Source organism: Centropristis striata, chromosome 5, assembly GCF_030273125.1.
Source record: "Centropristis striata isolate RG_2023a ecotype Rhode Island chromosome 5, C.striata_1.0, whole genome shotgun sequence".
Taxonomy (NCBI): Eukaryota; Metazoa; Chordata; class Actinopteri; order Perciformes; family Serranidae; genus Centropristis; species Centropristis striata.
In genome coordinates, this window is record NC_081521.1 from 28,781,634 (window position 1) to 28,806,734 (window position 25,101).

The 25,101-nt window shown below is 38.8% G+C and overlaps 3 protein-coding genes across 8 annotated transcripts; 2 read left to right on the plus strand and 1 right to left on the minus strand.

Annotated features, from left to right (window-relative positions):
• Window positions 1–1,311: 1,311 nt before the first annotated feature.
• On the plus strand, window positions 1,312–10,829 carry LOC131971860 (solute carrier family 35 member E2A-like). 6 transcript variants are annotated; one of them, XM_059333502.1, is made up of 11 exons: window positions 1,312–1,641; window positions 1,732–1,860; window positions 2,628–3,093; window positions 3,673–3,808; window positions 3,962–4,089; window positions 5,787–5,907; window positions 5,982–6,035; window positions 6,113–6,185; window positions 6,304–6,449; window positions 8,082–8,282; window positions 8,430–10,829. In XM_059333502.1, exons 2-11 carry the CDS (start codon window positions 1,849–1,851, stop codon window positions 8,443–8,445), a joined length of 1,353 nt encoding a protein of 450 aa, XP_059189485.1. In that variant the 5' UTR covers window positions 1,312–1,641; window positions 1,732–1,848; the 3' UTR covers window positions 8,446–10,829. The 6 variants fall into 6 exon arrangements, with proteins under 6 accessions (XP_059189485.1, XP_059189484.1, XP_059189487.1 ...); XM_059333501.1 differs by having other exon boundaries at window positions 1,313–1,641; window positions 8,082–10,829; XM_059333504.1 differs by having other exon boundaries at window positions 1,315–1,641; window positions 1,732–1,838; window positions 8,082–10,829.
• A 982-nt stretch (window positions 10,830–11,811) lies between these two features.
• LOC131971807 (solute carrier family 25 member 45) lies at window positions 11,812–15,723 on the minus strand. Its single transcript, XM_059333425.1, has 7 exons — window positions 15,614–15,723; window positions 15,193–15,249; window positions 15,049–15,092; window positions 14,891–14,962; window positions 14,577–14,765; window positions 13,691–13,925; window positions 11,812–12,765 (listed from the first exon to the last, which is right to left on the minus strand). Exons 2-7 carry the CDS (start codon window positions 15,227–15,229, stop codon window positions 12,485–12,487), a joined length of 858 nt encoding a protein of 285 aa, XP_059189408.1. The 5' UTR covers window positions 15,230–15,249; window positions 15,614–15,723; the 3' UTR covers window positions 11,812–12,484.
• A 2,946-nt stretch (window positions 15,724–18,669) lies between these two features.
• mad2l2 (mitotic arrest deficient 2 like 2) lies at window positions 18,670–24,414 on the plus strand. The gene is made up of 8 exons (XM_059333215.1): window positions 18,670–19,020; window positions 19,766–19,884; window positions 19,968–20,039; window positions 21,373–21,473; window positions 21,605–21,699; window positions 22,769–22,842; window positions 22,992–23,084; window positions 23,752–24,414. The coding sequence occupies exons 1-8, from the start codon at window positions 18,981–18,983 to the stop codon at window positions 23,788–23,790; spliced, it is 633 nt and encodes a 210-aa protein (XP_059189198.1). The 5' UTR covers window positions 18,670–18,980; the 3' UTR covers window positions 23,791–24,414.
• Window positions 24,415–25,101: the final 687 nt, after the last annotated feature.

The window sequence follows — 25,101 nt, forward strand, 5'->3', positions numbered from 1 at the left end:
GGAGTGAAAGGTACAATATTTACCTCAAAAGTGTAGTGAAATAGTAGTGGTATGAAGTAGTATAAATACATAACATTGTATATTGTACTTAATTAAGTATAGGCCTACTTTCCACTATTGGATGATTCATTTCTGATAACAATGAAAACACTGTTATTGTGAGTTTTTTTTTTAGCAAAACCAGTTTACTTGGAAAAGTGTTACCAAACGAGTTGGTGTGAACCATAGACTGTATAAAATAGGTGTGAACGTGATACTGGTGATAACATCACTTGACCAGCAATACAATTTAAGGAACTCCAATTGACCTGCAATAAATACCAAACCATCATTATAATTGTTTTCTGAATTTTGTTCATGTGTTTTTTGACACGGCCCCATTTTGAAAGTTGGCGCCATAAGTGTGTAATGCTATTCACCCTGTAAAAACAGCTGAGCTGTATAATGTTTTCTGTGGAGCTGTGTCTAGTCTGAGAATATACAATTTGTGATGTCATCAGGTTTATCTCAGCTTCACTTTCGAGCATAACTTGCATTACAAAAAGGTTCGTAATGCATTGAATTTGAGACATGTAGGGAGGGTCTGCATTGGTTGCATCCATAGTTGCATCATGTTCCTGCGTTCTTATATATTTATATACAATCTATGACCTGAAGCAACAGTTTTCTTACAGTATCACTGATCATTAATTTTCACTACCACCCAGTGGTCACAGGGAGAAACTACAACTCATTAACAGTGTTTTACAATTGTTATCATTATTAAATATAATAACTAATTTATTTTAAGAATTAATTAATAATAATAAAAATATATTAAATACAAGCAGGTATCCGTACATCTAGTTAAATAATCTAAGCAAGACAAGGAATTATTCGGGTTTTTTATTATTATTAGACATCCCACAAATTGAATAGGTCATGCATGTTCAATTGCTTTTAGTGGAGCCTCTGATAAATTTAAAAATACACATATTTTACCAAAAACACACTGACCCATGGTTATTGTTGAATACCTCATTGTTGGACCATTTATTTGTTTCGTGGCAGCTGCGTCAAGTCAAAATGAGACTCAACCGGAAACACGATTGTTGTATCGTGTAAAAATAAAAGCATATTTTTATTCTAGTGAAGGTTAGAATTTATGATCGAAAATACATACATAAACAATTTTTCGCACACTCATTACGACAAATGTGATATTAAATTAAAGCTAAGCGTAACCAAAAATGGCTAACGGGTTAGTTTGAAAATCAAAGCATTTTTTTTTTATTTTCGCGAAAGGGGTTTTTATTTTGAAGGCTTTCACTTGTTCTTTCGGATTTCACTGACTGCGCGATGATTGTAGTTGGAAAGCCACGTCTCAAAGTCAGGTGCACAGATATGGGTAACCTAAATAGATAGGTGAATGCTTGTGGTTTTTGGGTGCAGCGTGTTTTAGCCTAACTCGTGCTGTGCGATATGGCGGGTGGCTTTATCGCCTCCACTCCTTTGCATCTCACAATACCACAAAAGACAGCGGCTCGCTAGCGTCACTGCAACTTCCTCTTTTTGTAACATTCGCTACTGTCTCGTTGACCGGCTGGGTTTACAGTATTATTTTTTATTAGTCCGATTTGAAGAATCCAAATTCAACGAGAGGTAAGAGTTATTTTAAGTGTGCATGTAATTCTGACAACTCGTTTCTAGCTCGCTTCACTAAAACTTAACATATCGTCTGTGTGTTTGTAGGCAGTGTCACATTGTTTGCCTGCTGTTGGGAACAAAGCTAAGGGCGAATCAACGATACAGAATCGCTGTTGAACTCAGTTCAATAAGGTTAACTTTAACCACATTAGGTTAGCACAAATGTGTGTGAAGGTTGGTTGGTATTTGGTTTCACCTGTTACCCCTCACTCTTTAGGCAAACATGCTCAGTGTGGGGGGCATGTGGAACTTAAACAACTGTTCTGTTTGCAACATTAGTATTTTTTTCCATAAATATATGGGTCAGTGACAAATAAGGGTTGGCAAGATGTCAAATTGTGTAACCACAAAATAATGATAAATATGAAATACTTCATCCACCTACAGTGGATTTAAGCGGACTTATACATATAATTACTTCATTAAAAAACATATTTATGAGTATTTCTAAATTTACACATTTCATCAATATTGAGCAGAACATATTCTTAAAAGAACCTTTTTTTTAAGTTTTGACAAATTATGTAAAATTTGTTATATACTATAATGTTGCAATGTAAACATGGATTGTATTTTTTTTCTCATTTAAGTTCACTTTTATTTTTCTGTATATAATCAGATTTTTATGAAAAAAAATAAATATATAAATATATATATGTAAATATATATATACCACACAAGTTAGAAAGACCAACATCACATGAATGCAAGTCTGTAAAAATGTGTTTGGAGAAGTGACTTGTAAGAACTGAGTGAGAACAGTACGTATAGAGTATGAATGTGAAGTAATATGGAGTAATATATATTAATTGATTTTATGTAAAATATCAGAACAGTATAAGACAAAATACACAAATACACAAAAATTGGACTGACAATCATAAGTGTGCATGTGAAAAAATGTGAAATGTGACTTTCCTTCACCCTTTGTCTCTCACCAGACAGAAGACTCTCCGGTTTCTGCATCAGAGGACAGGGGGCACCAGGACTTGAAGCCAGACTGGGAGACTGATGCATTGCTGGACCAATCAGAAGATGGACTAACCATCAAAAATCTCATTGACCTTCACCTCCCTGTTATCACCCACCTGTCGGGGCCCCTGGATGCCCCCGGGCCAGCAGGCGTGATGCCGGGCGGCAAGCAGTGTGGTAGGAACCCTCTGTGGTGCCTCTTGTCACCCTTTCGCACCCAGCAGGAGCGAGTGGTGCTGGCCCGCAGCGAGAGCCTGCCAGGGGAGCAGGTGCTGAAGATCACAGTCACAGAGACTACTGTGATTGAGGCGGAGTCGGGGGTGTGGAACTGGCGCTCCATGACCTATCTGGGCCTGTGGTACTTCTTCAGCTTCTGCACCCTGTTCCTCAACAAGTACATCCTGTCACTGCTGGAGGGAGAGCCGAGCATGTTGGGTAAAAAAAAAAAAATTTTTTCCCAGACTAAATAAGACTGGTTCTGCAGGTTTTAGCCCTGTAAATATTGCTGCCTTCAAGCAAGGAATTTATGAATTGCTAGGCTTAAAAACGCATCTTGCAGAAACATGCAGGAGCATTTAAGGACACGTCAGAGCCCAGAACTGTCTCCCAGATGCCAAATGATGTAGTTCAAGTTTAAAGTGTTTCACAATGACCATATCAGCTGATTGTTATTTACTATAAAAATGACTTTTGCAACAATATATTGTTGTTAGTGCTCTTTATTTGTCGTGTGCTACGTTCAAAATGATGGTAATGTGACTTTGACATAAGTATTAGTATTTCAATACATGACATTGTTCACTATTATTAAGGTGACTTTTGAAATTCACAGAAACCAGTGGCTAAAATGTGCATAACCTGCTGCACTGCTGTAGATTGTTTAGACAAACTTGTTGTCCTTACACCTTAATTAGTCTAGCTATAATAGATATTAGAGTTGCAGAAGTTTATTTGATCATGCTGCAGGTGTTTGTGGCTGTAGCTCTATCATGTGGTCTTCTTTATGCTCTCCAGGTGCAATTCAGATGCTCTCCACCACCGTCATAGGCTTCCTAAAGATGTTTGTGCCCTGTTGCCTGTACCAGCACAAGTCCAGAACTGAGTATCCTTCCAACTTCATCATGATCATGCTGTTTGTTGGACTCATGAGGTGTTTCCCTGCTCTCTTTTTTTGTAAATCACCGGTTAGAGTAGTTGCTTCTTATAAAGTGGTACAGACTTGATAATCGATAACAATCTCCTTTTGTTTTTCTAAAAATAAAAAAAGCCCAGTATTGACATCATCTTTGTCTCCATTTGTCAGGTTCACCACCGTGGTTCTGGGCTTGGTGAGCCTGAAGAACGTGGCAGTGTCTTTTGCAGAGACCGTAAAGAGCTCAGCACCCATTTTCACTGTCATCATGTCCAGGCTGATCCTCGGGGAGTACACAGGTAGAAAACATGTTGATGTACAGGACATCCATATGAGGGCGAGGGTGAAAAATATCAGAATAGCAGGACACTGAATAGTAGAGCAGTGATACTGTGATTTTGGTCCATGAAAGGGTGCATTTTGTAATTCACAATGAAATCAGTAGACTGACAATGGGCACTTGATTATGGATTATGAGCTTCTTCCAATTTTATTTTTTTTATCTGATAAAATGCACAATTAATCAAAATGTGACTGAAATTACAATATGGACTAGTGCAGAGGTCAGCAACCTTTTACTAACAACAGACCAAAAAAAGAGAAAAAAATTCAGAATGGAGCCAGAAAACCTATTTTTTAATAACCTACTATGTTTAGATTAGCCTACCAACATTACTAATAGGTCATAATGAGCCTGAACGCTAAGGGGTGTTTTACACTGTTATTACACTGTTACGCTTATGTACAAAACCAGTGTGTTTGAGTTGATATCATCCAATTTGTACTGGGAGTAGGTAATATTTAATACTTTGACCCCATTGTGTTTTCCAGCCCATAAGTCCCAGCTATACTGATCTGCAGATATGCAATTATGATTTTGTAAGAATGCAGCGAGGAACCAAGTGAAAATTAGAGGATCTCTAAACTAGACTTGAAGTTGGAAAAAATGAGAGGTTAAGGCGCCATAGACTCAACATTTGAGTTTACTCAAAGGTTCAAGCATTTTTTTAATGCCGTATATAAGCTACTTTGGGTCTACACCAATGATAAATTACATTAAAATGTGTAGGAGCCTTATATTTCTTTATTGATTGATTATTTTGTGTTTAATTAGCTTTGTCTTGTTGCCATGGTTTCGGGTCACTTGAGCACTGTAGTTGACAGCTGACAGATTATAGGTTATATCAGAGTTTGCTTCACCTTCACTGGAGAGAGAGAGAGATGAGTTTTTGTTGACCACTTTTTGTTATCACCTTTGTTCATGATCTGCTTTGATACACGTTTGCCATTATGTGTACACATTTAACATCATACATGCGTGTAAAGCCGGTCATTAAAATTAAAACGTTTAAGGCTTCTCTGGACTCGGGGTGCTTCCTTGGAGCAGAAGCAGCGCATCATACAAATACACAGAACCTACTCTCTGCCTCACAAGCGACTTTTAAGGAACAGGAAAGCCGATAAAATGCCAATAAAATGTAAAGAAATGACTATCATTTGGTATTTGGTATATATTTGGAATTTGGTATTGTCAAAGCCACAGGGAGCCCCTGCAGATGGCCTGAAGAGCCACAGGTTGCAGACCCCTGGACTAGTGCACTATCCAAATTTCCTTCAAAATATTTGTTAAAGCCATAAAAAATATACACACCAACCTTATCCTTTGATATGAATTTTCTGTTTCCTTGTTGCCTGAACAACACGTAGATGTCCAAGATATAATAAAAGCACCGTCACTGTCTGTTGCATAAATCACTGCAGGCATACTTTGAGGAAGTTGGATCCAAAGATGATAGAACAGCAAATCTCACAAAGCAGATCCACTGAGTTTCCTTGATAACTGTACAGAGTTCAACATTTTATTCAAAACAACTACCATCAGTCAATTCCATGAAATGTTGTTTTACCAGTAGGACTGCCACTGGCTAGGGTAATCGCTATAAGGTTTTGTGTTGATAAGTGTGCTGACTCATTGACCAATCCTTCCACTCTGCAGGGCTGTGGGTGAACCTGTCCCTGTTCCCCGTCATGGCGGGCCTGGCCCTCTGCACAGCCACGGAGATCAGCTTCAACATGCTCGGCTTCTCCGCCGCTCTCTCCACCAACATCATGGACTGGTACTGCAGCACTCGACGCAACTTTCCCCATGACAGTGTGGCGCTTTATCTTAACACTTTATCTCTGATTTCAGTTTGCAGAACGTATTCTCCAAGAAACTGTTAAGTGGAGACACATACAAGTTCAGGTAAAAGAGTATGCACCCTCTGATTTATAAGAATTAAAATTACAGACTTTATAATATAATAAAAATGTGTATTTCAGCCCTCCAGAGCTACAGTTCTACACCAGCGCAGCAGCAGTCATCATGCTTATACCTGCCTGGGTGTTTCTCTTGGTAGGTAAACATACATCAGTTAAGTATATTTACACTGGCAGAGCCTGTCGGTGCTATTCATTTTGTTTACACCAGTTTTGATGTTGATGGTTGTTGTACTCCGTCTCCATGTTTCCAGGACATCCCAGTGATCGGTAAGAGCGGGCGAAGCTTCATCTTCAGTCAAGACATCATCCTGTTGCTGCTTTTTGACGGCTGCCTGTTCCACCTACAGAGTGTCACTGCGTACGCTCTCATGGGACGCATTTCCCCAGTAACTTTCAGGTAGGAAACAGGAACAAAACCCCTTTAAATCATAACTTTTACTGAAGCTCTTTAAGACATGTTTGGTTACTTGTATCACTATTTTTTACTTGTGTCCCAACTGGCTTATACCAGCTGCGGGTATGTGTTTTCTTGAGGAAGTCGATAATTAAACACACTGTTGGCCAATTTATTGGATACACCTGAATATGATCCATTTTTATCTCCAGTAGAGTACAGAGGTCATGGTAAGGTTTATCAACATGCAGGAAATGGTCTGTGCTTGTTAGATAACAACATGTTGCATGGTTGCATCCTTACATTTTCCTGCCATGGATGCATGCTGCGAAACCTCAATTTCAAATTTCCAATTCTTCACATGAAACTCTGTTTATTGAGCTTGCAACGATTCCTCCAAGGTTATGTTCAACGTTGTTGTTTTTATAAGAGAAAATAGGGAAGACTAAAGAATCAGGTAGATTAACTTTTATAAATAACCTTCAAATAAATCAACTTGATAAAGAGGACCAGTCTACACATTTTACTTTTTCCATTTGTAAACTTGCAAAATTGAACACAACTGATCTAAGACGAATTCAGTGTGTCATATTGTCCCTGACCAACACAAAAACAGACAGACTCGCTTTATTATTCCAAGAGGGAAATTTCAAAGCTTAGAGATTCTCACTAAACTATATATCTGCAGCAGCTATTGGTAGGATGTAAACAATGACAAAGACGGCACATGTTAACTCTGTCGACAGATAATCGAGAAGGAGACCTGCTTGTAACAAACAGCTTTAAGTACATGCGTGAATGCACCCAAGAGGCACTGAGGATGCATTAAGATCCGATCATTCAGACCACATTTGGAAGTGTGTATATGAACATGCCCTGGGCTCTCACTCATGTGTTCCTCATGCGATCAGACAGCCAGACAGGTGCTCCGTGGCTAAATCCCAGGCCAAATGTGTACTAAGAAACACCATTACACTGCTCCCATGGAGCTGTTCCACGTATGCCAAATTCTGACAATATGATCAGTTTGTCCATCTGTGGCGATCATCTTTACATGAGTGGTACCTGTCATGGTCTTCTGCTGCTGGAGATAAACATTAATACCCTCTACACCAGCGATCATCAACTGAGAGTAATGGCAGAATACTTAGCCTAATAAATAATAAAAATGTGTGAGGAGGGGAAAAAATATGTTCTGGTATTTAGCATATTTACAATGACGTTTCACCGTTTTTTAACCATCACTCCTCAGTGAACTGCCTCCTTGGTTGAGTCTGAGAGCATTTTCTAGTTGAGTATCTAAGTATCATGTTTTTAAGGAGTCTGTTGAAACTGATAGATAAATAAAAATAGCATGAATTTGAGTGAAAATATCAAACAATGATAGGCTAACAAGGCATATGTGCATTTTATTTTCATTATTTGAAATTCCAGCACCCACAGTGTCTGCTCAGAAAAAATCTGGCTCTTGGACAAGTTAAGTTACTGACCCCTGCTCTACACACTACTGTGGCTTTGTGTTTGGACCAGGATAGCTCCTATTGACAAGTCATGTTTCTCCATATAGATCTGGAACCAAATGATTCATGCAGCTTAACAGTGTTCCTGGTAACATCCCTCTCCTCTCCTCCTCAGTGTTGCCAGTACTGTCAAACACGCCCTGTCGGTCTGGCTGAGCATCATCGTGTTCAGTAACCAAATCACTGTCCTCAGCGCCTTCGGCACTCTCCTCGTCTTCATCGGAGTCTCCCTCTACAACAAGGCCAGGCAGTTTCAGAGGGCAAGCTTACAGGCCATGGCTGCAGAGCAGAACCACAAACCACACCTGCAGGACCAGTACGTCCAAGCCTCTCAGTCACACTGAGGATTCAGCTTTTAAGACTTAACATGCTGCCTGAAATGGGATCAAGGAATTAACTAAATTCTGTTTTGCTTACATGTGGCTGAACATGCTGACTGAATATTTGTTTGTTCTTCACCCAGCATACATTCCGGTTAAAGAGGACCCACTCATGTTTCCCAGGATTGATTTAGTGTCATTGTCATGAGCTTAAGGTAAACTTTGGTGACTGGCATGGTACAAATCAGCGTCTGTCTGGCAACTCATCACTCGCCCTGTGCAAGTATAGACAATTTCTTTGTCCCTAATCTGCATACTCACATTTGAATTATCCTTGATCCTTCGATTTGTCTAACAATGGTCAGTAAAAGGGGAAGCTCAGGGTGTCCTTCAGCTTTTTGAAGGAAGTGACTTCTGTAAGCTCTTTTGTCTTACATTTGCATTCCAGAGTGTGCTGGTTTAACTCTCATCTGTGGTACAGCAGCTGCTGAATGTATGCTATTGTGAATACCTGTAAATCTTCGAGGCTGTAGGATTTCAGCTCTGTGCTGGTGTAATCTCCACTGTATCGTACATTGTAAAAGTTGATCTTGATTGCATCTGAATATAAGATGTGAATAGAGCATCAGTGCCTGTTATCGGAGGCCTATTAGAGGCTTGTCCAGCCAAAGCTTGGACGTGACGTTTGACACATTTTTAAATGATGTTTGGAACATTTGAAAGCCACATACTGCATTCTAGGAATGCTCATCCTCCATCAATACCTGTTGGGTGGTGTATGTAGGGGTTTATGTACATGCATTTTCTGTTTGTTTTTCTTTGTGAACCGACTCTCCCCTGATGAATGCCGGGATAGCAGTCCTGAATAGGAGAAATGCTTTAGAGAATCATTTGCTGCTGTAGATCACACATTCTTAATCTTAAGGAAAAACGGTTTATGACAACCTGGGTTTTCATTACTATAGCTCAGGCCATCAGCTCTATCAGTCATGTCCAACAGGTTTTACAAACTAACTGTTTGAAACATCCATCACAGTTTACAAACAGTAACAGTTCAACAGTAAACTACTGTACTTTGTTTGCTCTTGTGCAATGAATCATCTGATCTCTTGAACACATCTGGTTTTGTTTATAGTCTGACAAATCACAAGCTTTAATTGAAGGTAAAGAGTCGCTGTGGAGAGCAGAAGAGGTGGAACGCATTGGCCAGAAAACAATCTCTGAACCGAACGGCTATCAACTGAAAACAATTTAGCCTTTTATATATGTATATTATGGCTACTTGTGAAACAATCTGGTCATAGACGTCGTCTCTCAACTCCAACTCCATTCTCACGTCTCAAGATGTTAGTCTAACTGTAAACAAAGACCGGAAGGGGAAGTCTCAGCCCGGACATCTGTTATCCAGATGTCCAATGGCTACTGTGGAAGCGGCCCTCGCCCACAGAGACTAAATTGCCGATGGGTTAAAATTAAACGATGGGTCCTTGAGATTGTTAGTGACATTGCAAATGCACTCACTTTGGTTTTCACCTCCAAATAAGCAAATTTGAATTTTACATTTTTATTTCCCTGTTGGATCTAGTTTTAGCCACGTGATTAGCCGTGTTCCTTGATCTCAGCTGATTCCAGTGTTATCACAAACGACAGAACAAGAGGCCTGAACAACCAAAATAAACCCAGCTTGTAATAAACCAGAGTTTTCCTAAAAAAAACAAAAGCTTCATGTCACCTGCATCACACCCCTGCTACTTTACACTGGTAGGATTCAATGTAAAATCTATGCCACTGGTCAAGGTGTCCTCCCTGTGTGGTTGTTGCTACTTAGAAACATACATTAGCTTAATAAATTAATGATGAGAGCTGCCACAACATACAAGCATTTTTTTGACTGCATTGACATCTTGCCAAAATAAATAAAAAGAAGCTGCATGGTAACGTTTCTAGAAATCCATTTCTGAGTGTGCTGCTTTACTCATACTGCCTCAAGTCTCCTACTCTACTGGTGTAGAGGGTCAGTGACTAACAAAGTCCATCAGGTGTCTGATAGGACAAATCTGTTAATCATTTTTAACCCAACAATCACTTCGGGTTGAGCATTTTAGCAAAGCTCTACTTTTGCTGCAGTTTTTGTGCCCTGAAGAAGCAGTCTTTTTTTTTTTTTGCTCATTTGAATTCGACCATCTGACTCAAGCACATTGTTTTTGTTTATTTCCTGTTTGCTTCTTGGTAAAGTGCATATAAAAACAGTTGTGTATTGAAACCCTCGGATAAACATTTTTCCACTTCTCTTCCATATTAAGTCTTTAGAATGCTGCTTCTTCAAGAGGCAAGTCCAAACATGCCGAGTTATGTCATTGGGTGTGTTTTTATCATTCAAGTTTCAGAAGTGGCAAGTGGTGGAATAGGGGAGGGCTATTGTATGTTTGTTTGGGAATGTGCAAATCAAAGATGTAAAAAATATTCACTAATGTAGCCCTTCAGTGAATTGTAACGATGTTTGTTGGACACTGTGCAGAAAATAAAGTATTTTCTCTTCAGCACGTTGTGTAAGCTTCTTTTTTATTTCAAGTGGTCAGCCTGCATTGACAGTTAACTCAACTAAGTGTTGATTTACATACACACTAGTATATCCTACTTCTCTATCATACGTCCCATTTATCCTTTGTTTGCCCATGGAAACATCACTTCAACCTGGAATTTGTGTTTTTACCAACAATTTATTTTTTGGCCTTTTAGAGGAACTGAAACAACCTGGTATCTGCTTGTTCTTTGTATGCATCTGGTCCACTTAGGAAGAGGTGTCAAAATTCACTTGGTCACGTTCCAAAAATCTGGAAAAGTAACCTCTCAAATTAAGAAGTTGAAAAGAATAAAACACTAAACTTACTTAAATTCAACTTGAAATTTGAGATGTTACCTTCCCACATTTTTAGGAACATGCTGGGTTGAACACCTCACTGAGAATCCCAGTCTTTCCCAATATTTTCATTTGAAGTCACATTTCTGGCCTTCAAGTAAAATATTGTCCTTTTTCTAGCTGTTTTTAGTCTTTACTGATTCTTGAGTGAAACACCTTGCTCTTTTGCTGCTTAATGAACCAGCATACTCACCAGCTGGTTGCTAACTTAAGCTGTTGTTTGGTGCTGGGCAGGTATAGTCCCATTTTTTTGACTAATAACAGCTGTCTTCTGCAACTGGAATCAGTTCTAGTAAGAGCCATTCAAATGAGCCTAAACCAAAAAACCAAAATCAGTGAGCTAAAAATCACTAAAAAGCTCCATAGAGCTGAGAGGAACTGCAGAGTCGGGTGATAATTTTCTTTGAATTTGTCACTAAGCGTGACCCTTTTCTCACAACACAGTAACTTGATCTATCATCAATGTAAATATTGGTAATTATAGCAGTCTTATCTCAAACCATGAAACACCTTAAAGGTTCTATATAGAAACGTTGAATATTAGTATAGCAGCAAAAAACTGTTTGCTCTGTACAGAGTGAAGTAATGAAGTCCCACTCCCTGTGTGCTGTAATCTGACCGTCTGACCTTTAATTGTCGCGGTAGCTGGAACAGCTAAACATGCATCTTGGTCTGAGATGCTGGTACTCTGTTGCGACAGGCATGTTACATATAGAATATAGAATATAGAAACAGGACAAAGTGGTTGCTGTCTGAATACCACAGGTCACATAATAATAATGTTCCACCTGTTAGTATACACATGAGTGACTTCATGAACCGGTCACCAATAATAAAATCATCTACATTTTAGTATTGTTTAATTATTAAGAAATCCTTTGCTGTTTGTGTCCAGCTCAGAGGAATAAAATGCTAAAAAATATAGTGAAAAACATGTCTCTGTCTGCATTAAAGTCATAATACACTGATATTTTGCCAAGTATAATGGATTTGATGTCCAAAAACATGAGCATCCTGATATAAACCTTAATCAAAATGGTTCAGGTCACAGGTCACACTTTCATCACTGTTCAGCAATGTGTTCAGGTTTCTGATGCTTACTAGAAAAGAGGTGATCTTTTCCATACATACAAACAATGTATACAATATTGTATTTCAGTACTCATTCACTGAATGGCAGTACATTCGACTGCCATTCAGTCGAATTGTGAATGGACGCTTAAAACATCCACACCACCGGAGGCAAGGAGTGCAATCTATTCACCGCCAAGAGTGAGGTCATCTTGTCGGTGGACATAAAATCCTCATCAGACTCTCGTAGCTGAGGAATGTGATGGCGTTGACAGGGAAGGCCCTCAGGCTGTTCAGCAGAAGGCCTTTGAAAAAGACCCTCACTCCCTCCTCTCTGAAGCTCACTCTCATGCAGTGGAGGACCCCGCGGTATTCCCGGCCGCCAGCCCCCGACATCTGGAGCCGGGCTTTCACCACATCCATGGGCGTGGCAAAGGCCCAAGTCATTACGCCCGCTACGCCACCTGCCATCAATATTGCAAATGTTCCTGAGGATAGATAAATTAGAAAATATATATTAAAACAAACCTGGATTAAACCAAACTTTCTCCTGGACAGCAATTACTAAGAGTTATTCAGAGAGAGCTAGACTCACACCTGTTGCTTTAAAAAAAAAACCTGTTTCTTAAAGATGCCTGTTTCCATCAGGAAAACAAAAAAGAAAAAAGGAACAAACCAGTAAATTATAAGACAAGTCAAATGCAATACTAAATCTAACTAATGAGACAACATTAAGACCTTTTTTTAAATTATGTGATTTACAAAGTCAAAACTAAGAGAAACTAAATCAATAGATACTCAAGTCACTTCTTTTTTTTTTTTTTTACACACATTAACTCATCAATTCCACTTCTTAAAGGAGCATTGTGTAGGATTTAGGGGGATGTATTGATAAAAATCTAATACAAGTTGTTTTCAGTAGTGTATAACCACATGAAAGTAAGAATTGTTGCGTTTCATTATAGCTTAGAATGAGCTCTTTATGTCTACATGGGGGTAAATGGGAGTAAATTTCCATATTTCTACAGTAGCCCAGAAAAGACAAACAAAAACTGTCTTTTGAGGATCTTTTGTGTTTTTATGTTACCTGAAGGCCACAATAGGTTCTAAGGGAGGGGTGAGAAAGGGTGTTTATTTAGTTGCAATCTGCAACATCACCACTAGATGCCACAAAATCCTACACACTGCTCCTTTCTGTCAAAATCTGACATAGCATCATCATTTTCTTATAGTATCTCATAATTTTGACTCAACTGGCTTACCATGTCATCATTTTCATAGTAACAGATAATGGATGAATAGATTATATCTATTCTTGTTCTTGACATAAATGACCTTCAACAATTCACACACTGCTCTGGTTACTTATTTATTGAGGGTCTGTACTGTTACACTGCTCCCTCTGTGACTGACCTGGCTCTTTGCCGCTCTCAGTCAGAGCCTTTCTAGTGATCTCGTAAGGCAAAAAGTAGAGTCCATAGCAGGGTACGTCTCTCAGGGCGAGGGCCAGCCCTCCTCTGAACAGACCCCTGAGTCCCTCCTCCTTCAGAATGACGGCGACACAGTGTATGGGTCCACGGTATCGCTGAGTGGTCGCTTGACCCTGCAAGCGCACCTTTACCAGGTCAATAGGTGCACAAATAAACACCTGAAAGCACATGAAATTAAAGTATTAGTCTACCCACATTCTCTCCTCAGACCCCGGGCTCAAGCCACATTCTTGACTCTTGATTCTTGACGTTCTGACCAAAGGTTTTGTTTTATGGAATGTAATGAACATTGCAACCTTTAGGGGAGCAGTAGTACTTTTCAAACAAAAAAAGGATGAGGCGCAAGTGAGGCTAGAGGAGGCGGAGGTATCTCCTGCAGTTATAGCAGCATAAAAGTCAAAATAGAGGAGTGGGGAGTGCGAGTGACACCGCTGCTGCTTCATCTTTGCTGAGGTTGGAGAAGAACAGGGCTTTAGCTAATAGCCACTAAAAATAGCAATACTACGGTGTTAAAATACAAATAAAAGTACTGCATTCAATATCATACTCAAATAAAATAAGAAAAGTATTGTGCTGTTTTGTAAATGCACTTAAAGTACCAAAAATAAAAGTAGACTTCATGTTTCATGATAGCAGTTGTGAAGTATTCTGTTTCTACTCAATACTAATGCTATTAACTAACAAGTACTAATATTTATTATCATCACAATTTCACAGTTTCATACCCCTAGTGGTCCTGTGAAAATGCCAGTAATATCTGCATTAATGGTCCTGCAAAGATGCTTTGGATGAACATCAGGTGCTCTTACCTGCACAAGGCCCGAGAAGCAGCCAGCAGCAAAGACATGTGCTGCAGAGGCCGGCTTGCCTTGATTGCGGTCATTACGCTTGGACTGAGTGAGGTAATCTAAGGCATTACTGTAAGAGCCAAAGACAACAGAGTTGGTGATACCCGTGGTCAGCACTGGAAATGCCATGCCCTTGAAGAATCCACGGAGCTGATATGAAAAAAGCATAATAAACATATAGTATATCAATACCTTGTCATTGGTTTTCTGGTGGAGGCAGGGGCTATTTATATAGCTACATCTGTTGAAACTATTTAGGAGGACATGACACCTACCCCTTCATTAGAGTAGGTTTTAGCCACACAGTGAAATATCCCTTTATACGCAGACTGGGCTTGCAGACGCACCTACACATGAAACATGAGATGTCAGGAAAAAACAATTAATAAATTTGGTTATGTTTATAGATTTAAGTGTGTAAAGATAATACAACCTTAACAGTGTCCATGGGATGTCCAACTGCCAGTCCCACGGCACCTACAATAACCAGCAAGGAAATGTTATTTCTCCATATGTATACAAATGTTGTATTTAATCAACTTTTTTGTTCTGTCACGCTAAAACAAAGTTTTCTGACCTGACACGCTCCCAGCAATGAATTCCAAGAAAGGCATAACTCGGACAATTTCACAACCTGCCAAGGAGATCAAAGTGTAGTATAAAGATAACACCTGAGGATGGTAGTTAATATATCACAGTTACATATGAGTCAGGTAGGTGTTTCGGCCTATTAATCTGTAAGAAAAATGTAGAACAGAATGTTTTTTCCCCACACACAAGTAATCATATTATAATTTCATCAGTTTTGCATTTTCGTTTCATTTTACACCACTTTTTTTTTTAAATTACGTGTTTGACGTTAGCCTGTGCTCTACTAGCTTGAAAGATAGCGTTAACTAACATAGTTACATTTCTCGTGCAAAAACCGTCCAGTTAACATTATGAATAGCATATTATCATGCAAAAAGAAGTTAGTTATACATGACCACCTCGCCTACCTTTTGTAAGTGTCACCTCATTGTTAGATTAGCGGTATCTTCAGAATAATCTCAGTGAACTCATCCCGTTTTTCTGCAGGAGTTGGTGAATGATTCTCTGATCCTGCAGCAGGAGTCTCTAAGCAACAGGGCATTTCCTGTTTGACACTGTTGCCTTTTCAAAATAAAAGCACAATTAGAAAAATTAACAGTTAATCCACTATTCATTTATTCATTGATTCATGTATTAATTTATTGTTGAGACAATGTTAGAGTTAGTAGGTTAATATTTTTAATGTGCTCAGTTTTGTATGTTTTTCCCCTTACCGTTCGGCACAAATGTTGTACATAGTAATTTAGATGGAAGAATTGTATAATCTTATTTTATTTTTAAAAAATTCTGTTAATATAGCAATGTGTTTCCATTAAGTCTTATTTTCCACACACAAAAAAAGTTCTAGGGCTCAGAATTTCAATTTGCCTTGTCTACACACTTTGTTCCAAGTAATAAAGCTCAAACATGCAGTTACACAAAATCATAGTCCAACAAAATGGAAATAATCAAGTTAAGTACTTAAAAATATAGGCCTACCATGTAAAAATCTAAGAAAGTTTTTTTTATTCTGCATTTCTTTTTAATTGTATACATATTAATTCAAAATCATGTATTTACCATGGGGCTTAATTTTGTAGGTAGTGTGCACTCAACTGGATATTTTACAGCAAACTACTTCTTACACTGTTGCAGTACATAAGCGTTTAATGTTTGTAATGTTGTTGCTTTTTCATTTTGTAGTAACATACTGTAAGAGCAATTTCTTCCTAAATTGTTGAGAGTTGCTAAGTCTCAAAGGAAGTGTTAAACTTATTTCCATTCGGAGATAATTACAGGGTGAAGTCAATGTAATTAACATATATGATCAGACATTGCAGGACAGTGACAAAAGAAAAACAAAAGAAACAAAAGAAAGTGTTTTGAAAACAGAGCCAAACAATCCAATACAACCACTCCCCGTGGTCTTGTCACGTCTCTCAGAACAGGATTTATCACTTTCAACGATGCATAGCCCCATGTTAGGCTAGATGAAGGGGCTTCCTTATTGGTGACTTTATAGGTTGTGCTGACCATCAAGGATAATTATTAGGGCCTCGGGGCAATCGCACCGAGCACTACTTTTACACTGTGGATTTCTTCTTATTCCTCTTCCGGACGCAATTTCGTCCCGCTACTAGTCCTGCAACTCGAAGAGTTGAAGACAAATTATATATCAAAACGTGCGGTTTGATCGGGATCGGTGTGCTATTACTTTTCTCTACGGAATATGAATTTTTCGCGACGTAAGACTGCCGAGGCGAAAAACTGCCCAAAATTTTGCATTGAAATGAATGGGACGGCCGAAAGAAAATGAGCAAAAAAGAACATTAATTGAAGATTTTCAGACGTCTACTTCTCCGGCATAATTTCACCTAGAGACTCCATTTAAACTTTAAACAGTAGACACAAGTCTTGTGTATTGGTGTATTACTTTGCGTTTCGATAGGTCATATAGTTTTTTATCAATCCCTGTTCAATGACCATGATCATTTTTGGAGAAATTCTGAGATTATAATGGGTGTGTATTGCACGGAATGTTCGTGTCAGAGTGTGTGATGTCATCGCTCAGAGTGTAGAGGGAGAGGTAAAACTGTCAAAAAATAAATTTGAAAACTGCACTCCAGGCCACAAATTCCACTCTACAGAAATAATTTATACATAGAAATGTAGGAAAATTTGTCTTCTCACTCACAATCCTCTGGTAAAGCTGTCAGAGTTATAATTTGGGCGTAGGACGCACAGATGATCCACCAACACCACCAACAGCCTCATTGGGTCCCATATTAAAAACGCAGGAAGATTTCGGAAAAAGTGAGATTTAACTGTTTTTTTAGATCGCTCTAACAAAGCTATTTTTTCATTTTTTTTTCTAAAAAAAAAAACATATGTAGAGGTTCAGGAAGAACTCAGGACGCTCAGAGTGAAGTCGGATCAATGATAGGTATTATGGTTTTGCCAAAAATGCTTTCTGTTCGAGGCCAGAAATTTCACTCTGCCCACCTCTGGCTGCTTTCACTCTGCCACAAGATTCCACAGCTGTTAATTCCGTTGATTGCTCTGCTCTGATTGGTCGACCCAACGCTTTGATGGTTTGATGTGATTACAGTTAAAGATACACGCACGCACACACACACACACACACACACACACACACACTGGTCATTTAATGTAATATCAGTTAAAGATACACGCACGCACACACACACACACACACACACACACACTGGTCATTTAATGTAATAACAGTTAAAGATACACGCACGCACACACACACTGGTCATTTAATGTAATATCAGTTAAAGATACACGCACACACACACACACACACTGGTCATTTAATGTAATAACAGTTAAAGATACACGCACGCACACGCACACACACACACACACACACACACGCACACACACACACACACACACGCACACACACACACACACACACACACACACAACCACACACACACACACATATGCGCGCGTAAGCGCGCACACTCCTCCAGATACAAATGTTTCACACACACACATTTTGAGGTTAAAGGGCATAGGTTGCTGTATAAATAAATACTTGAAGAGGAATAGTATCATAACATTACTAGTATTAATTGTTTGAAGTTTCTGAAGAATCTCATCATAGTGTACACACACCGGCAGTAGCCCCCGTGGCCCTTTCAAAATTCCCCCCAGAGGAAATTTTCTAGTTTATAATTTATAGTCTCACTCTCACTTGGTAATTGACTTACAATTCACCAGTTCACGTTTCACTGTTTACTCAGTGTAGCAGCATTCCCTGTACTAATCACTAAAGACAATTCTTATTTTTTGCTCATTGTAGGCTACTGGTTTGAATTCACACAAAAAAAATCTTCTCGTGCCAAATTTTGTTTGGGCTCGCATAGGTTCAAATAACTCACAACAATTTCAAGGTATGGTCATGCAACGTCATCACTAGTGGACTAGTGCTAAGCAAGTTGTAAACAACTAGTGACGTCAATGTAATGCGCAAACGATCTTTGAATAAGGTTAGGAAAAGCCGCGTTTCGGTTCGTGACATTAATTGTATCGTCAGTTCGTTTTACAAATATGGCGACATTTTTTTCCTCAGAATCTTCCGTTGATCTTGTTTGAAATCTGACAGCTTACTCCTGCCCTCCCGTTGGTTGTCATCGCCAGGCAACGACAAAGAAGAATAAAAAACTAAAAAACAGCCTCAAGATAATGAACGCTTGACACACTACCGCTTTGCTAACGTTAGCTAGCTGGAATATTGGCTATTTGATTAATTTAACTGAAAACATGACAACTTTAACAAGACAAGACCTCAATTTTGGACAAGGTAAGACAACAAAACGGCCAAATATCCGTCCTTTAGCTGTGACTCTTGGTTCGGATTTGTAGAACGAAAGCTTCGATAAAATTAAGTTGTTTTATTTGGCAGTTAAATATCGCCTTGCCTATGAGCAGAGAACCTAGTTGCAAAGTTACGATGAATAACGGGTATATCTAACAGTTTTTTTCTTTTGATTCTAACTATCTTACTTGCTGTCTCACTGTGCTAATAGTGTGCTTATACGAAACAATAAATTGCGAGGTATTTGCATTGAGTTTGGTGGTGCTTTGTACAAGGATAAATAAAATGCATGAAGATCTAAATAGCCAGTTGATTCCCAGGGCCAGATTAAGATTTTGCTTTACACTGGACAACACTATTCAAAGGCCCCATCATCACGACCCCAGGATCACCATAATCTGGCAAAATACGGAATACATTAATGTGATGATGATATACTCAATACATCAATAACTAACTGTCATCAAGTGCATTTTCATGTACAGATGTGCAAATGCTCATAGAACTACAAATATACCACAATGTCCTCTTGTCAAGGCCACTCACTCACATATGATGTTATGAAAACAAAACACATCTGCATCAGTATAATCTGGCAAAATTGACCCACTACTTAGATAATATATAATAATAAAAGTAATACTAATAATAATAATAATACATTTTATTGCCATTCAATTGCCCAGTTGCCCTTATGGTTAATCCAGCCTTGTTGATTCCTCTTTTCCAGTGGTTGCTGACATCCTTTGTGAGTTCCTGGAGGTCGCTATCCATCTCATCCTGTATGTCCGTGAAGTTTATCCCTCTGGAATATTTCAGAAGAGAAAGAAATACAACGTGCCCGTGCAGGTACAGATGGACATATGTGGCATTTCTTCATGCCTATTTCTATCTGTAATGTTGCTCTTCAGTTTTTGTTTGTTTATTTCCAGATGTCCTGTCATCCAGAACTGAATCAGTATATCCAAGATACACTTCATTGTGTAAAGCCACTCATTGAGAAGGTAAGACATGACATGAAGCTGCTGATCAAGGTTAAAACATGTAACATGTACAGTAGTGTTCAAAATAATAATAATCCAATGTGACTAATCAGATTAATCCAGGTTTTTAGTATATTTTGTGAAAAAACAGGTGTGAGTCAGGTGGCCTCTATTTAAGGATGTAGCAGCACTTGTTGAACATGCATTTCTCTTTGAAAGCCTGAGGAAAATGGGTAATTCAAGACATTGTTCAGAAGAACAGCGTACTTTGATTAAAAAGTTGATTGGAGAGGGGAAAACTTATAAAGAGTTGCAAACAATTATAGGCTGTTCAGCTAAATTGATCTCCAATGCTTTAAAATGGAGAGAAAACCAGAGACACGTGGCAGAAAACGGAAGACAACCATCAAAATGGATGGAAGAATAACCAGAATGTTAAAGGCTCAGCCAATGATCAGCTCCAGGATGATCAAAGACAGTCTGGAGTTACCTGTAAGTGCTGTGACAGTTAGAAGACGTCTGTGTGAAGCTAATCTATTTACAAGAATCCCCCGCAAAGTCCCACTGTTAAAAAAAGGCATGTGCAGAAGAGGTTACAATTTGCCAAAGAACACATCAACTGGCCTAAAGAGAAATGGAGGAACATTTTGTGGACTGATGAGAGTAAAATTGTTGTTTTTGGGTCCAAGGGCCGCAGACAGTTTGTGAGACGAGCCCCAAACTCTGAATTGAAGCCACAGTACAGTGAAGACAGTGAAGCATGGTGGTGCTAGTATCATGATATGGGCATGTTTCTCCTACTATGGTGTTGGGCCTATTTATCACATACCAGGGATCATGGATCAGTTTGCATATGTCAAAATACTTGAAGAGGTCGTGTTGCCTTAAGCTGAAGAGGACAAGCCCTTGAAATGGGTGTTTCAACAAGACGATGACCCCAAACACACTAGTAAACCAGCAAAATCTTGGTTCCAAACCAACAACATTGATGTTATGGAGTGGCCAGCCCAATCCCCGGACCTTAATCCAGTTGAGAACTTCTTGGGTAACATCAAAAATGCTGTTTCTGAAGCAAAACCAAGAAATGTAAATTAATTGTGGAATGTTGTTAAAGAATCTTGGAGTGGAATAACAGCTGAAAGGTGCCACAAGTTGGTTGACTCCATGCCACACAGATGTGAAGCAGTTATAAGATACTGTGGTCATGCAACTAAATATTAGTTTAGTGATTCACATAATTGCTAAATCCTAGAAACAAAAAAGTTTGTACAAAATAAAAAGGTTAGTCAAATTGGACTGCTATTATTTTGAACACTACTGTACATGAATACATGAAGTCTTTCTTTCCTCCCAGAATGATGCAGAGAAGGTGGTGGTGGTCATCATGGACAAAGAGCATCATCCAGTAGAGAGATTTGTGTTTGAGATTTCCCAACCTACTCTGCTGTCAATCAGGTTTTTCCCATTCTTCTTCTTCTTTTTTTTTTCTTCCAAAAAATCAGTTATGAGTATTAAAAAAACATGCTTATTTTGTGCTACATTTTCAGTGTGATCATATCACTAACTGCCTCTGATTTTGTTTACAGCTCGGACACATTACTGTCACATGTGGAGCAGCTGCTGAGAGCATTCATCCTGAAGATCAGTGTGTGTGATGCTGTTTTAAACAATAACCCACCAGGTAACATCACTGATTAGTATAAAAAAGAAAAGCATGACTAACACAGTTGCTTTCACTTTTATAATCCCTAAACTTTTATGGAGATTTCGAAAAATGATCTCCTAAGGAAATGGAAAATAATTCATTTTTATTTAATAGGGCGCCTTTCAAGGCACTCAAGGTCGCCTTACAACATGGAAAAAAACAAAAAACAAGCAGAACATCATACATATCATACAATCTAAACAAATCAGAATATTTACAAATACATTACAATTAAGGAGGGGAGTTTGTGCGGAGGATCAAATGGAGTGAGCGAGTCTGAACAGGTAGGTCTTGAGTTGTGATTTGAATTGATTGAGAGATGTGATGTTGCGAAGGGAAGGGGGAAGGGAATTCCAGAGATAGGGAGCAGAGCGACTGAAAGCTCTGCTCCCCATGGTAACCAGACGGGCAGGGGGGACAGATAGGTGGGTGGAGGAAGAAGATCTGAGTGGGCGGGCGGGTGTGGCAATGTGGAGGAGGTCAGAGAGGTATGGAGGGGCGAGGTTGTGAATGGCCTTGAAGGTGAGCAGTAGAGTCTTGTACTGGATGCGGTGTGTGATTGGGAGCCAGTGGAGTTGCTGGAGGATTGGTGTGATGTGGTGACTGGATGGGGTCCTTGTGATGATGCGGGCTGCTGAGTTCTGTACCAGTTGTAGTTTGTGAAGAGTTTTTTGCGGAAGTCCAAACAGGAGAGAGTTGCAGTAGTCAAGACGGGAGGTGACGAGACTGTGGACCAGGATGGCAGCTGTGTGGGGTGTAAGAGAGGGGCGGAGGCGGTTGATGTTACGGAGATGGAGGTAGGCTGAGCGGGTTATGTGACTGATGTGTGAGGTGTATGAGAGTGTGCTGTCAAGGATGACACCCAGACTCTTTACCTTGGGGGAGGGAGAGATGTTGGAATTGTCTATGGATATTGTGAAACTGGGAGATTTGGATAGGGTGGTTTTTGTGCCAATGAGTAGAATTGGAAAAAAAATAAAAATGATTAAATCCATTGACTAGAGAATTAAAGCAGGATTAATCTGTGGCCTGTTGTTTGTCATAGGTTGTTCATTTACAGTACTGGTACATACCAGAGATGCTGCGACTCGCAACATGGAGAAGGTTCAAGTCATCAAGGTGAGTTTAAAACACTGCAAACCTACAGATCAACCAATGAGGTGCGTTTGCTGATGGTAACAGAGCAATCTGTTTACTTGTTGGTATTACAGCAAACAGCTTCAATGACATGTTAACACTCCATAAATATGTGTTGTGGTACACTTTAGGATTTCCCATGGATAGTCGCTGATGAGCAGGAGGTCCACATGCAGGAGCCAAGACTCATCCCACTGAAGACCATGACTTCTGACATAGTAAAAGTGAGCCAAAACACTTAATTTATCAGTTTATCTGTTCAAATCATTGATGGTATAGAAGAAGTGGACATAACCTCCGGATCTTTAAAAGTGTAGTTAATGAGGAAGTGCCTTAAACCTGCAATATGTCTAATGACCAGCAGGGGGTGACTCCACTGGTTGCAAAAAGACTTAGATTCTGTATCTCAGTAAACATTTTCCTAATGAGTTTTTGGTCTCAGTCGCTAGTTTGAAGTCTTCAATACAGCATGATGTTAATTTTGTAATTTATTGTCCGATTTAGAGTGAATTAGACGATAAAGTGGGGTAAAGAAATATAATGAATTATAATAATTATGATCCCTTCTGGTTAAAAAACAAAACAAGACCTCCCTAAAATAATGGCCTATGTCTTTTTTTTTTTTGACAGAAAATATTTTTTTACCTTATTCATCTCCTCATGATTCTGGCCAGTTTTTTGTGTTTTCTGAAAAACCTGAAAAAAAAAAGATTTTAATGAAAATTATTTTAGGAGGGTGTCGATATCACCGTGGCTATGTCCACTGCTTTTATACAGTCTCCGATTCAAAGAAAAAAAAATTCTTTATTTATATTTAGTTGAGTTGACACTATGTCATGTTGAATGTCTCCCATTTATTTTGCTGATTTTTGATTTTTCTATCTTTAACAGATGCAGCTCTACGTTGAAGAGAGAGCCCAGAAAACGTAGATGTAGTATATAACAAGCACATCTTATCAGAGCTGGAACAGTCGGGGGGAAAAACATGTGGGATCATCAATCCAGTTTGAAGGGTTGCACTGATACTCTGACATTTCATGACATCAAGAATCAAATCTGCTGATGACTGTTCACTGTCTGACTGGGATTTGATCGCATGCTATACACATATGCATGTTATTTTATTGTCATGTATTGTGTTTTGTTGCTTTTCCTGCAGATTTGTAGTTTAACATGATGATCCAAATGTAGCTGTGGCAACATGACCATTAAATGCCAGAGGTAATGTAACGGCCCAGTGTTACCATACTGGATTTCACCATAATCATCAACACCAACATCTTCTTCCAACTGTGCCGTATCTTCACTGTAAAAATATTGACACATTTTTTTGACACGTTTTTTTTGTATCGCCCACTGTTATCATTGCAGGTCTTTGCATGGTGGGGTAAAAAGGAACTCGGTGTGTTTTTCATGCTCGCCTCCATAATTACATGACAAATACAAAGTTTTGATGTTGTGACAAAGAAAGAGTTTTTAACGCTGATATAAGATTTTATTATGTGGGAAAAAATATATGAAATTGTATTAAATAAAGAAAAAGTTTTCAAAGCACCATCAGTAGAAATCTCTGTCTTAGTGAGTATTAAAGCAGCATCGTTGTTGACTTGGTGATAACCTGATTGTTCTATGTGGAGTAACACTGAATGCAGATGGTTTCAAATCTTCAACAGCACAACACACCAGAAGATAGCAACCAAATGCATTATAAACCAAATGCTAATGTGTTGTATCCATTATGTTATCTACAGGAATTTAACTGGTTTAGAGCGACAAGGTGTAGGGGTGTTGTTCCCATTAAAAACAGATACAGATCTCCTGACTAAGGTTGATTTATTTGGCTGTGCTGTGTAATAATACAAAGTAACAATCAGTATACCAAACATGATACACAAACATAATAAAAAAAACTAATATTCACAGCATGGCAATTCACACACAAGTATGGTGCATTCAAGAGCATCTGACATATGAAAACTTACAGAGAAACAAGTTACATTACATTACAACAAACATTAACAGTGTGGGCTTTCTAAAAGGGACTTAAAATGTCAAGTATCATAATACGTAATTGCTGGTCAATGACTGAAGTAGCATAGTGTTTTTTAAATGTTTAATGTACTGCATTGTATGGAACAGGATTAGGAGAAAAAAAGTTTGTTTTTTTAGTTTAGTAAAGTAGACGGCAAACTACAACCTGATTTTCCCTCAACATGTCTAATATATGTCTAAAAAATCACA

Coding starts and splice junctions, on each gene's coding strand:
- LOC131971807 (XM_059333425.1), bottom strand. CDS start 15,229: ATGCCTTTCTTGGAATTCATTGCTGGGAGCGTGTCAG. Junction 15,093..15,192: donor CATTGCTGGGAGCGTGTCAG/GTCAGAAAACTT, acceptor TGGTTATTGTAG/GTGCCGTGGGACTGGCAGTT. Junction 12,766..13,690: donor TGAGAGCGGCAAAGAGCCAG/GTCAGTCACAGA, acceptor ATCTATCCTCAG/GAACATTTGCAATATTGATG.
- mad2l2 (XM_059333215.1), top strand. CDS start 18,981: ATGACAACTTTAACAAGACAAGACCTCAATTTTGGACAAG. Junction 19,021..19,765: donor AGACCTCAATTTTGGACAAG/GTAAGACAACAA, acceptor CCTCTTTTCCAG/TGGTTGCTGACATCCTTTGT. Junction 19,885..19,967: donor AATACAACGTGCCCGTGCAG/GTACAGATGGAC, acceptor GTTTATTTCCAG/ATGTCCTGTCATCCAGAACT.
- LOC131971860 (XM_059333501.1), top strand. Junction 3,809..3,961: donor CTGTTTGTTGGACTCATGAG/GTGTTTCCCTGC, acceptor TCCATTTGTCAG/GTTCACCACCGTGGTTCTGG. Junction 4,090..5,786: donor GATCCTCGGGGAGTACACAG/GTAGAAAACATG, acceptor TCCACTCTGCAG/GGCTGTGGGTGAACCTGTCC.